The following is a 13,869-nucleotide window of genomic DNA, read 5'->3' on the forward strand; positions in this document are numbered from 1 at the left end:
ATTCAGCCTGATGGGTTTTTTTATCCCCGCACCCTGCTGAGTGGTTTGATGTGTTCCAGACATTTTTTACATGGATAATCTTGTATAGACAAGTTTTGTAGAAATGTGTTTTAAAATAGCATGTATATTGAGTGCTGATTTGAAAGTTAACACGTCTGGCCCTAGCAGCAAGAGAATCAAACTAGTTTATCCTACTGGAAAGCCTACTCTGGCTTGGGCAGCAAACTATACTATCGCTTGTCTTTCTGATGAGAGAACTGTCATTGAACTACCTGAGAAGCCCACATCTCTCCTCTGTGCTGTCACCACAGACCTCTATCAAAGCACTAACACATTCAACTGAGGCTCAGCCTCTGGCTTGTTCACCTGTTCCATGTCCCAGGACGTTATTTCTGTGGCTGACATCAGCTAGACCCTTCCCCCTCCCCTTTGACTAGCAGCCGGGTTGCTTTGCTCACTCCCTTCACCTGCCACTGCCTTTGAAGAGATTCTGTTCTCTTTGCTCAGCAGCTTGGGCCCCCCTTCTTTGACAAGCAGCTAAGTGCTGGGTCCGAAGTCATTGTCACTGGACTGGGTCACTTACTTATCCAGCAGTTCTCCTTTCCCCAGGTTTCTGGGCAACAGGACTTTCCCAGCCTGAACCAATGAACTAGAGCAATGCATGACACTGCTGATGCTGGTTTGAAATTATTTCAGTGACATACGAGGATTTATGAACAACAGGTCAGGTCCCAGACGACTGGAGAAGAGCAAACATACCTATCTTTAAAAAGGGGAACAAAGAGGACTTGGGGAATTATAGACCATAGGCTTAATTTTGGTACCTGAAAGATACTGGAACAAGTTATTAATCCATTTGCAATCACCTACAGGATAACAGGGTGATAAGGAATAGCCAGCATGGATTTGTCAAGAACAAATCATGCCAAATCAACCTAGTTTACTTCTTTGACAGGGGAGCTTGTGGGTGGGAGGCAAAGCAGTAGACATGATGTATCATGCTTTTAGTAAGGCCTCTGACACAATCCCACATGACATTCTCAGATGAAGTTACTATTAGGTGGGTGCACAACTAATTGAAAGGCCAGAGTAGTTATCAACAGTTCACTGTCAAACTGGGAGGACATATCTAGTGGGGTGAGACAGGGTTCAGTCTTGAGTTCAGAACTATTTGATATTTCATTAATGACTTGGATAATGGAGTGGAGCGTATGCTCAGAACATTTGCAGACCAAGCTGGGAGGAGTTGCTAGCACCTTGGAAGACAGGACTAGAATTCAAAATTGGTCTGAAATCAACACGTTGTAATTCATTAAAGACAAGTGTAAAGCACTTCCCCTAGGAAGGAAAAATCAAACATACAACTACAAAAAGGGAATAACTGGCTAGGCAGTAGTACTGCTGCAAAGGATCTGGGGGGTCCTAGAGGAACATAAATTGAATATGAATCAGCAATGTGATGTAGTTGTGAAAAGGCTAATATTCTGGGGTGTATTAACAGGAGTATTGTATGCAAGACATGGGAAGTAATTATCCTGCTCTACTCAGCACTGGTGAGGCGTCAGCTACAGTACTGTGTCCAGTTCTGGGTGCCACACTTTAAGAAAGAGGCAGACAACTTGGAGAGAGTCCAGAAAGCAACAAAAAGGATTAAAGGTTTAGAAAACCTGCCTATGAGGAAAGATGGGGGGGGGGAGGAGGAAATGGGCACGTTTAGTCATGAGAAAACAAGACTTGAGGGGACTTGATAACAGTCTTCAAATATGGTTTAAATATCCTCTGATAAAGAGGATGGTGAACAATTGTTCTCCATATCTAGTGATGGTAGCACAAGTAGTAACTGGCTTACTTCTTTGCTTCTGGGGAAGCAAAAGTGGATGGGAACCTGGGAGGCAGTGACCATGAGATGGTCAAGTTCAGGATCCTGACACAGGGAAGAAAGGAGAGCAGCAGAATATGGACCCTGGACTTCACAAAAGCAGACTTTGACTCCCTCAGGGAGCTGATAGACAGGATCCCCTGGGAGAACATGAGGGGGATAGGAGTCCAGGAGAGCTGGCTGTATTTTAAAGAATCCTTATTGAGGTTACAGAGACAAACCTCCCGATGTGTAGAAAGAATAGTAAATACGGCAGGCGACCAGCTTGGCTTAACAGTGAAATCCTTGCTGATCTTAAACACAAAAAAGAAGCTTACAAAAAGTGGAAGATTGGACAAATGATCAGAGAAGAGTATAAAAACATTGCTCGGGCATGCAGGAGTGAAATCAGGAAGGCTAAATCACACCTGGAGTTGCAGCTAGCAAGAGATGTTAAGAACAACAAGAAGGGTTTCTTCAGGTATGTTAGCAACAAGAAGAAAGTCAAGGAAAGTGCGGGCCACTTACTGAATGAGGGAGGCAACCTATTGACAGAGGATGTGGAAATAGCTAATGTACTCCATGCTTTTTTTGCTTCTGTCTTCACAAAGAAGGTCATCTCCCAGACTACTGCACTGAGCAGCACAGCATGGGGAGGAGGTGACAGCCCTCTGTGGAGAAAGAAGTGGTTCTGGACTTTTAGAAAAACTGGACGAGCACAAGCCCATGGGGCCGGATGTGCTGTAGCAGAGAGTGCTAAATCAGATGGCAGATGTGATTGCAGAGCCATTGGCCATTATCTTTGAAAACTCATGGCGATCAGGGGAAGTCCCAGACGACTGGAAAAAGGCTAATGTAGTGCCCATCTTTAAAAAAGGGAAGGAGGAGGATCCTGGGAACTACAGGCCAGTCGGCCTCATCTCTGTCCCTGGAAAAATCATGGAGCAGGTCCTCAAGGAATCAATTCTGAAGCACTTAGAAGAGAGGAAAGTGATCAGGAACAGTCAGCATGGATTCACCAAGGGCAAGTCATGCCTCACTAATCTAATTACCTTCTATGACGAGATAACTGGCTCTGTGGATGAGGGGAAAGCAGTTCCTTGACTTTAGCAAAGCTTTTGACACTGTCTCCCACAGTATTCTTGCCAGCAAGTTCAAGAAGTATGGGCTGGATGAATGGACTATAAAGGTGGATAGAAAGTTGGCTAGATTGTCGGGCTCAACGGGTAGCGATCAATGGCTCCATGTCTAGTTGGCAGCCGGTATCAAGTGGAGTGCCCCAAGGGTCGGTCCTCGGGCCGGTTTTGTTCAATATCTTCATAAATGATCTGGAGGATGGTGTGGATTGCACCCTCAGGAAGTTTGCAGAGGACACTAAACTGGGAGGAGAGGTAGATATGCTGGAGGGTAGGGATAGGATACAGAGGGACCTAGACAAATTAGAGGATTGGGCCAAAAGAAATCTGATGAGGTTCAACAAGGACAAGGGCAGAGTCCTGCACTTAGGACGGAAGAATCCCATGCACCGCTACAGACTAGGGATCGAATGGCTAGGCAGCAGTTCTGCAGAAAAGGACCTAGGGGTTACAGTGGACAAGAAGCTGGATATGAGTCAACAATGTGCCATTTTTGCCAAGGCGGCCAATGGCATTTTGGGATGTATAAGTAGGGGCATTGCCAGCAGATCGAGGGATGTGATCATTCCCCTCTATTTGACATTGGTGAGGCCTCACCTGGAGTAGTGTGTCCAGTTTTGGGCTCCACACTACAAGAAGGATGTGGAAAAATTGGAAAGAGTCCAGCGGAGGGCAACAAAAATGATTAGGGGACTGGAACTCATGACTTATGAGGAGAGGTTGAGGGAACTGGGATTGTTTAGTCTGCAGAAGAGAAGAATGAGGGGGGATTTGATAGCTGCTTTCAACTACCTGAAAGGGGGTTCCAAAGAGGATGGATCTAGACTGTTCTCGGTGGTAGCAGATGACAGAACGAGGAGTAATGGTCTCAAATTGCAAATTGGGGAGGTTTAGGTTGGATATTAGGAAAAACTTTTTCACTAGGAGGGTGGTGAAACACTGGAATGCGTTACCTAGGGAGGTGGTGGAATCTCCTTCCTTAGAAGTTTTTAAAGGTCAGGCTTGACAAAGCCCTGGCTGGGATGATTTAGTTGGGGATTGGTCTGCTTTGAGCAGGGGGTTGGATTACATGACCTCCTGAGGTCCCTTCCAACCCTGATATTCTATGATTCTATGGCTTAATCTGTAGCAACGGAGATTCAGGTAAAGTATTAGGAAAGCTTTTCAACAATAAAGGATTGTTAAGCACAGGAAAAAGCTTCAAAGGAAGGTTGTGGAATCCCCATCTTTGGAGGTGTTTAAGAACAGGTTGGACAAACACCTGTCAGGGATGGACTAGGTTTTCTTGGCCCTTCCTTAGTAAAGAGGCTGGACGAGAGGTCAATTCCAGCTGTACATTTCTGATTCTATGAAACTTAAAGACAAACCCCACTCCCTCTGGCACCAACACCACGCTTCTATTTATGGTAGTTCATCTAATTTTGAATGATCCCCAAAAATGAGACTTTTTCCCCAAACAGATTAATGTAAGCTTCACTTCGACCCCCCCAGAAATACATCCACCTCTGGGGTGGAGGCAACAGCAACACCACACAACAGATTTGGACCAGATATTATTCAGCCACACATGCATTGAAACATAGAAAGTGAACAGAACAGATATGCATTTGAAATTGTATCTATAGGAAGAAGGAAAAGACACGCATGGAAAACAGTGCGGGTCACAACACATCACAAATCCTCTGCCCCCCCCCTTTTTTTAAAAATGGTAACAGTGCCCCTTGTCACCCACAGAATTCTAGAGAGTTTAATAATTAATTTTTGTGGAATTTGTAGTCAACTTTTTCCTAGTGGACCGTACAATCAAGTCCCAGCTACTTATTATAGCTGCTTGTTAGAACTAATTTAAAGGAATAATTCACTGTCAGGCTTGCAAGCTAGTACAGAATGAGTAAAACCAGATACATGTAAATGCAATGTCAATAAGTGCACAGTTACCTGGCTCTACGATCAGAGTTCCCTCAAAGGACATTGTTTTTTAAATTTATATTGGGAAAAAAAGTCAGGAAATTGAAGTTCTGGTTCCCAAAGCAAGTGTAACTAAGTCACATTGTATGTGGATACACATGCACACATACCTTTCCCCCTAGCATCTCAAAATGCTTTACAAATATTATATAATTCAGACAGACCCCCATATGGGACAGAGTATTATGCCCTTTTTAGTAATGGGAAAACAGACTCAGAAGTCAAGTCAAGTGTTCAAGCTCACAGAGAAGTGAGTGAGAGCTGGAAACCAGGAGGTAGCTCCTGTGCTAACCACTAGACTACCCTTCCTCTCTAAAAAAAGAGAACAGTATCTAGATCAATGAGCCAAGATACAGGTACTTTGGGAGCCATCATTTAATTTCCTGTGGTTTGTGTCTTTAAAAACCCCAACCAAAACACTCAGTGACTATTTGCATTCATGCAGAGTTTTTTTTGCTGCTGTTCTAATATTTCAGTGATTTGACTTCAGAATTCTACACAAGGGACAGTGTATCTTTAGAATGCGACACACCATGCACCTAGCAGGACACTTATTGAGAACATGCCCCCTAATTCAATGGGGGGAAGCAAACACCAAAGACAGCAATCAAAAGATGAGCATCAACAGGAGGCACTTACCTGGACAACTTTATCCTGCAAGACATAGCCAAAAATCACTTAATCCAACAACACTGAGCAAGCCAGTCAGACAAGCATGACAACAGAGGCCAGAAGGAGAGGGCACTACATGCAAAGCTGCAGAGTCGCTCCTAGCTTGACGGTCTGCCAGAACACACTAGCAGCCGCTCTCGTTTGCCGCCGCATTTAGCTACAAAGCTAACGTTGATCAAATTCACTCACTAAAACTATATTTGCCTTTAATCAGCTTCTCTATGTATTTAAGCGAGAGATTTCTGCTTCCCTGATGGAGCCCCTTGTCCCTGCCTCTGTCTGTCTATTACACATCATCTGCAGGGTGTCTTGATGCTATTTACTGTACATAAAGTAACATGTTTGGGACACATTTTGCATCAGCCCACACCATCCAGTACAACTGTTACCTAACCCCCAAGAACAGAAACCAGACCTAGAGAGACCAATAATTAATAATTAAGGGGCTCCCAGAATCCTCAGACAAGGAAAACGGCAAGCAAGCACCATGCTCTAACAGCTACAAAACCTGGGCTATGCTGAACTCCCAATGGGAAGGAGTACAAGTGTCACGGCCCCCCCCCCAGAGAACGCCACGCCACTGTTTCCTAGTAAGTTCCAGGTTGCGGATCAAAAGCTACTGTGAAAGGGGCATGTCAGAGACTATTTAGGGTTTTATAGATGGAAATCAACATTCTGAACTGCATCCAGAACCAACACCCTGTTCAATCCCTCCACATTTCAGCACCAGGTTACAGGGAGCAGTGGCCTGGCTCAGGAGACAGGAGTCTCTTTGGAGCATGTCAGCATCATCGAAAGGGCAAAGGAAGGCTGTAGCAGAGCTGGGTGCCTGGTCAGGTGTAGGGGGAAGAGATCAGAAACATTGATAGGTACATTTTAGCACCAAGCGTACTACTGTAATAGATCCTATTCGACAGATGGGCTAGAATCTCAAATGCTTCAGCTGAACAGCTTGGAGAGGGTAAAGCAAGGTCTCTTCTGGAGACTGCACCGCACAGACTGATGTGCTGAGTTAAAGAGCATGATGCCGGGGGGGGGGGGGGGGGACACAAGAGGTCAGACACCCTCTCAAAATAAGGATTATAATACAAAAAATGTGCGTGTGTGTGTTGCTGAAACATAACTATAGCTCTGGCTCCAATCCTATTGGAGTGCTAGAGGGGAAAGGAGAAAACTACTCCAGGAGAAGAGGTGACAAGTGTGTGCATCTGGGGAAGGGAGTAGAAATTGGGGAGGTCATCAGGATTTGTACAAGTGTTGGAATTTTACCTGGGCTGAGCTCCCCAGTCTCAGCAGCACCCCAGATCTCAAGATCCCTTCAACATGCCCTGCAAAGCTCAGGCAGCTGAATTTGGACCCTGCTTGGTCCACCAATGACCTTGAGGGAAGAGGCACAATCTAACATCTGAGTATGCAGAGGACACAAATTTAAGGCAGCTGCAAATGTGGAGGAACACAGCGAACAAATACAGACCGATCTGGAGAGATTAGGTTTATGGGCTGTGGGAAGCAGGGAAGGGAACAATGGGGCCAGAAGCTGATTAGCGACTGAGAATCTGTAACACTGATGTCAATGCTCTAACAGAGACTGGTTTGAAATAAAAATCTGAAGGGAAGACAGACAGGTGAAGTGAAAAGCAGAAAAGTCAGGCAGCTTCTTCCCACAGTGCATTGGTACAGACTGAAGAGGTAAATATCGGAGTATGATAAGACAGACTGGCTGAGAGATCACTGGCAGGAGAAATCTCCACCTTGCGTTAATCAGATAAATATTGAAATCGGATCAGGTTGTATTCTGCACCTCTTATACAGGGTAGGCTTGTCTGTATTTCTGAAGTAGTTCTTATGCTCTCTACTTATCCAGCTGAGCCTCTCAGATCACCCCTTCAATAATGCCATCGCCGATAACTGAGAGGAAGACAAGCAGGCTAAGTCTCGGTGCCATTTTTATGCTGCCTCCTATACATGGAATGTTCCCCTCACCCCGCAAGCCTCTATCCACTGAATGAAATTCCTCCTGAAATCTCACTCTTCCCAGGACGTCCTCTGTAAGTGAATCAACAACTTTCACTGTCTCCTCCCTACATTATCTGCATGCATGTGCCCACACACAGAACCACCACAAAGTACAGAGGCCAGGAAAGTATCCACTTGATCATACTGCTGTCACCTTCCTCAGCCCAGTCCCTCCCTTTGTTTCACATCCTTGCCCATTGCGTCACACCTAAAAGTTTTGAATCCAATCCCTTTGTGACAGGACTGTCTTTTCAGGAAGTACCTAGTATATTTCTGGGCGCTAAAAGAGAATGGTGTTAAACACATTTCAGAAAAAACATGGCTAAAAATCATTTCTTCCTGCCCTCCTCCTGAAGTACAAGTTCTGGGTTCTGCTCTGATAATACTGCTAATGCCTACAGCAGTATTCAGAACGCAGCTCCCTGCTCTGCTTTGGATGTTAAACCATCATTTGCCCACCAACTACAGGAGGGGAAATTAAACAGAGCTGTGAGCAAACATCTTAGCAGAAAAAAGGCTTCAGTGAGTTTATTTCGGGAGTTAGTTTTAAAGAACACTTATATCAAATGTTGCTTTCAGAGATTTAGCCAAACATAAAATGGCAGTTGTAGCTTTAAAAAAATCATTTAAAGTGAAACTCGCTCAATTACAAGGCAGCTTTGTCATGTTTTGATTGGACCCTTTTACTTTGGCTGCTGGTATTTTTCGTTTGAGTCTTTCGCATCTTTGTCTCCCTGCACTGGCAGGGGTGGCTCCCACTCCAAGGCCCACACAGAATCAGCGAGTGTCACACCCAGTCCACCTCTCTGCCAACACAGCTCTAATTCCCACAGTACGTTTACTAGCATTTTGTCGAGTGTAATTGTGTACATTCCAAGTGAGGAGTCAGCCAGCCTTTCCCTGGAGAGGCTATTTCACAGCTTAACGCATCTCGCTGTCTGGAAGCAACAACTCCCAGCATTAATTGTTTTGCACCCATTGCTGATACAAATCCTTTCCCAATCTCTTAAGCCCAGCCTCTCACCTCATTAATGCGGATTTGCTGGAGCTCCTGTTCAGCTGCAGTCAGCGGGGCTGGGGCAGAGCAAGAGGACACGTGCTTCTGGTAGCCACTGAGTGAGAGGTCTTCCTGCAGCCACCAGACAGGAGAGAGAGTAAATGTCATTAGCATAATTATTACAGAATGAAGATCGCTCCCTCCCCGGACCACAATGCCCACCAATGCATGAGAGATGGAAGAGAACGCTCTCCTGGAAGTTCTACACTACCGCTGCTTTAGACTCTGACCACACAATCCAGTACAGTGTGATCTCACATCATTCCCAAGGTTTCTCAAGGAAGCACAGCATAGCCTGTAAACAGACAATATAGGGGCTCCATATTTTTGGCCACTATAACAGGAGGCTACTTGATACAATAACAAAAATCACAGATTATGATTAGCTCTATATAGCAGGTAACACACTGTATAGAGTAGGTAGCACATCCATTGTGGCACTATGATCTATATGAAGATGTAGGTTTGATCCTCACCTCAGGAGAACTTCCAGTCTACACCAATTGTAAGGGTTTGTCTACACTAGGAAATCTTACTAAAACAGTTATTCTGGAATAATTAATAATATGATCATTAATAATTATTCCTGAATAGCTACTTCACTGAAGTTTACAAGCACAGACAAGCCCTAAGTCTTCTTTTAGAAGTTAAACAAAATCTTAACTAACTTTCTCCACATTTCAAATAATCCTCCATCTGGAAGTGATTTTCCTTCCAGTTGCCTGATTGCAACACAGTTTACAACCTGGGCAAATCTGTGGCAGCTGGGGATATTAGTTTATTTCCATCTGTAATAGGTACTTATTCCAAGATCTAGGCACATAAAACAGCTGACCCATAGAATTCAGGCTGGCCGATGCCAGCAATTTCAGAAACTCCCTGCTCACAAAAAAGTGAGCCCCATCCCCCATCATGTCCCTTTGGGGGGAAAAAAAACCCTTGAAAAATAAGCCTATGTTGGAGCATGCTCTGAAAGTCAGAAAAACTTGGGCTGTGTTGCACCAAGACGGGTGGCGGCTATTAGCGCAGGTGGCTGCAGTTAGAGAACAAGTTTTACTGTATAGCAACCTGACTTCATTTATTGAGACAAGCTGCCACCTTGTGGCAGTTTTTATTTAAAACAACTTTATAAAATACCATGTGCATTCCTTCCCCCCACACCCCCGCCGGCAACCTCTTCTATAAATGTAACAATAGGTTTTCTTTGGTGTTCCACTAGATTAGCAGAAAAGAAACCTTCTGTCATAAAAATAAAGGGAAGGGTAAACACCTTTAAAATCCCTCCTGGCCAAAGGAAAAACCCTTTCACCTGTAAAGGGTTAAGAAGCTAGGATACCTCGCTGGCACCTGACCAAAATGACCAATGAGGAGACAAGATACTTTCAAAAGCTGGAGGGAGGGAGAAACAAAAGGGTCTGTTTGTCTGTGTGATGTTTTTGCCAGGGACAGAACAGGAATGGAGTTTTAGAGTTTAATAAGTAATCTAGATAGATAGATAATGATTTCTTAAATGGCTGAGAAAATAAGCTGTCCTGAATAGAATGGATATTCTTGTCTTTGTGTCTTTTTGTAACTTAAGGTTTTGCCTAGAGGGATTTTCTATGTTTTGAATCTAATTACCCTGTAAGGTATTTACCATCCTGATTTTACAGAGGTGATTCTTTTTACTGTTTCTTCTATTAAAATTCTTCTGGTAAGAAACTGAATGCTTTTTTCATTGTTCTTAAGATCCAAGGGTTTGGGTCTGTGGTGACCTATGCAAATTGGTGAGGATTTTTATCAAGCCTTCCCCAGGCAGGGGGGTGCAAGGTTTTGGTGAGGATTTGGGGGGGGAGGGGGGGAAGACGTTTCCAAACAACTCTTTCCCAGTAACCAGTTAAACGTTTGGTGGTGGCAGCAAAAGTCCAAGGGCAAGGGGTAAAATAGTTTGTACCTTGGGGAAGTTTTAACCTAAGTTGGTAAAAGTAAGCTTAGGAGGTTTTCATGCAGGTCCCCACATCTGTTCCCTAGAGTTCAGAGTGGGGAAGGAACCCTTCTCTTCTGCTTAGTGCCAAGGGGCAATATGATTAATCATTTTATAAAGGATTTCTTCATTCAAAAAGAACAAGGGTCAAGGCCATTGCCAGGATAACCCTAAATGGATGAAGATGCAGCCTGTAGGCAGTGAAGTGGTTAAAGGAACCAGCTCTCCCGGGGTGAGCAGACTGAAAGCAGCGTGTTCCCCAACTGCTAAGGTAGTGACCCACACAAATCTCAGCACCTGCTGCTGAGCTGAACAGTCAAGGTCAAAGATCTTAGTCAATTTCATTTGTGTACAGGCACTTCAAGAACAGAGCGCCTGCCGGCACTCTCTTTAACCTTAAAAGAATGAAGACAGACTCTAAAGAAACAAAGAAAGACCAGTAAGAAAGGTGGGAAAAATCTAGTAGTGATCCAGGAATATTTTAACCCCCAGATGTGGTATCCCAAGCAGTTTTGGCACTGGTTATTGCATCAAGCCTGATCTACACCTAAAACTAAGGTCAACCTAGCTACAGTTGCTAAGAGGTGTGAAAAATTCACACCCAAGAGACATAGTTAAACCAACCAAAATCTCAGGTATAGACCCAGCTAGGCCATCAACCTAGCTACCACTCTTCAAGGGAGCGGATTGACAAAACCTCTCCCTATTGTTTCAGCAAAGGTCTGCCCCACAGTGCTCCAGCGGTGTGGCCAGACCTTCAGATGTTAACCAGAAGGTGCTGTGGGCTTGCAGTCCATGCCATGAGTAGGCGTCCATACCTTAACTGTTCCAAACAGCTCATCCTTTATGTGTCCTCCTCCAAATTCTTTTTTCACTGTTGCTCGGGTCGCAGCATACAGCATCTTCAGCCTAACCTAGACAAGTAGAGAGCGAGCAAGATCTATTCAGTGAGGTACAAAGAACAACAGGATCGGAGTCAGGGCTCCTGCTCTCTGCTAATTCAAGGGCATCAGTTCTGCATCTGCTGCAGTGCTAGACTTCTACTGTTGGTGATACTACAAGGCATCGGAGAAGACAGAACTCCTCTCATTAATAGGAATCCACCCCATCTGTCATTAACTGCACCATCCTGGCAATGCAGTCACATTCACTCTCCTAAGATATATTCAGACTGTCCTATCAGTTTCATTTTCACACAGCTATAGAATTAGTAATGACAGCTGAGACCCACAAGACGTCATCGAGATTCTAGTCAACCCAATTCAATAACTTTACTTATGGCAACGGGCTTTGTTGCAAGGGTAGGTTCCTGGGTTAGTGGTTCTGTTGTGTGGTGTGTGGTTGCTGGTGAGTATTTGCTTCAGGTTGGGGGGCTGTCTGTAAGCAAGGACTGGCCTGTCTCCCAAGATCTGTGAGAGTGATGGGTCATCCTTCAGGATAGATTGTAGATCCTTGATGATGCGTTGGAGAGGTTTTAGTTGGGGGCTGAAGGTGATGGCTAGTAGCATTCTGTTATTTTCTTTCCAACTAAAACCTCTCCAACACATCATCAAGGATCTACAACCTATCCTGAAGGACGATCCATCACTCTCACAGATCTTGGGAGACAGGCCAGTCCTTGCTTACAGACAGCCCCCCAACCTGAAGCAAATACTCACCAGCAACCACACAACAGAACCACTAACCCAGGAACCTATCCTTGCAACAAAGCCCGTTGCCAACTCTGTCCACATATCTATTCAGGGGACACTATCATAGGGCCTAATCACATCAGCCACACTATCAGAGGCTCGTTCACCTGCGCATCTACCAATGTGATATATGCCATCATGTGCCAGCAATGCCCCTCTGCCATGTACATTGGTCAAACTGGACAGTCTCTACGTAAAAGAATGAATGGACACAAATCAGACGTCAAGAATTATAACATTCAAAAACCAGTTGGAGAACACTTCAATCTCTCCGGTCACTCGATTACAGACCTGAGGGTGGCTATCCTTCAACAAAAAAAGCTTCAAAAACAGACTCCAATGAGAGACTGCTGAATTGGAATTAAATTGGCAAACTGGATACAATTAACTTAGGCTTGAATAGAGACTGGGAATGGATGAGTCATTACACAAAGTAAAACTATTTCCCCATGTTATTTCTCCCTCCCACCCCACCCCCACTGTTCCTCAGATGTTCTTGTTAACTGCTGGAAATGGCCTACCTTGCTTGTCACCATGAAAGGTTCTCCTCCTTTCCCCCCACTGCTGCTGGTGATGGCTCATCTTAAGCGATCACACTCCTTACAGTGTGTATGATAAAACCCATTGTTTCATGTTCTCTGTGTGTGTATATAAATCTCCCCACTGTATTTTCCACCAAATGCATCCGATGAAGTGAGCTGTAGCTCACGAAAGCTTATGCTCAAATAAATTTGTTAGTCTCTAAGGTGCCACAAGTACTCCTTTTCTTTTTGCTTTACTAGACTTTCCCTCCTCAATTCACCCCCCACAAAAACCTGCTGTTAGTCAGTAGTCCCCACTGTAGAAGAATTTTTGGATAGCCTGGACAGGCCAGAATGGCTTAAATGCAGCCAGTAATCGCCTTACTACAAAGCACAACCTGACTCAATAGCCAGTGGTGATAACAGGAGGCCGACGCTGGCACTCCTGGGGGAGAAGGGTTCTGTAGTGAATTTATGTCTGGTGGAAAGTGTCTGATTAACTGAGCCAAGCCAGCATAGGCAACAGCAGTGACAGCTTTAATAATACCACGTAGCCTCTAGACTGTTCTTTTCATCAGTAGATATATCAGAGCACTTTACAAAAAGAGGTCAGCATCATTATCCCCATTTTACTGATGGAGAAGCAGAGGCCCAGGGTGACGAAGTGACTTGCCCAAGTTCAGCCAGGAGAGCTGGGATAGAGCCCATATCTCTCGGGTACCATCCAAGTGCTCCCTAGACCATGCTGCCTCCCAGAGCAATCTTATTTCATTCTAATCCTCTACTGTTGACTTGAGCTGAGCTTGGGTTAAGTCACCAGCTGTCACTTTCCCTCCTCTGAAAAGTGGGAATGAGAACACTTATCTTACGGGGAGATTGGGCTTCAAAAAAACATTAGGTGCAACAGGATCAGGTACAAATATTAATACCCTGACTGGCCACCAGGAGTCACTGTGGCTCTAGAATTAAGGGGTTTTTTTCTTGTGG

General features: G+C 44.6%; 1 protein-coding gene across 5 annotated transcripts in view; it reads right to left on the bottom strand.

Annotated features, from left to right (window-relative positions):
- TWF2 (twinfilin actin binding protein 2) overlaps window positions 1-13,869 on the bottom strand; it is an 87,101-nt gene that overhangs the window by 22,825 nt on the left and 50,407 nt on the right. For all 5 annotated transcript variants that reach the window (XM_043518189.1, XM_043518188.1, XM_043518190.1 and 2 more), the window contains 2 exons: window positions 11,489-11,584; window positions 8,675-8,779 (listed from right to left, as the gene is read on the bottom strand). In XM_043518189.1, the coding sequence (XP_043374124.1) occupies window positions 8,675-8,779; window positions 11,489-11,584 (201 nt within the window). The remainder of the gene's footprint in view (window positions 1-8,674; window positions 8,780-11,488; window positions 11,585-13,869) is intronic.

This window comes from Dermochelys coriacea, chromosome 7, assembly GCF_009764565.3.
Source record: "Dermochelys coriacea isolate rDerCor1 chromosome 7, rDerCor1.pri.v4, whole genome shotgun sequence".
Classification (NCBI taxonomy): Eukaryota; Metazoa; Chordata; order Testudines; family Dermochelyidae; genus Dermochelys; species Dermochelys coriacea.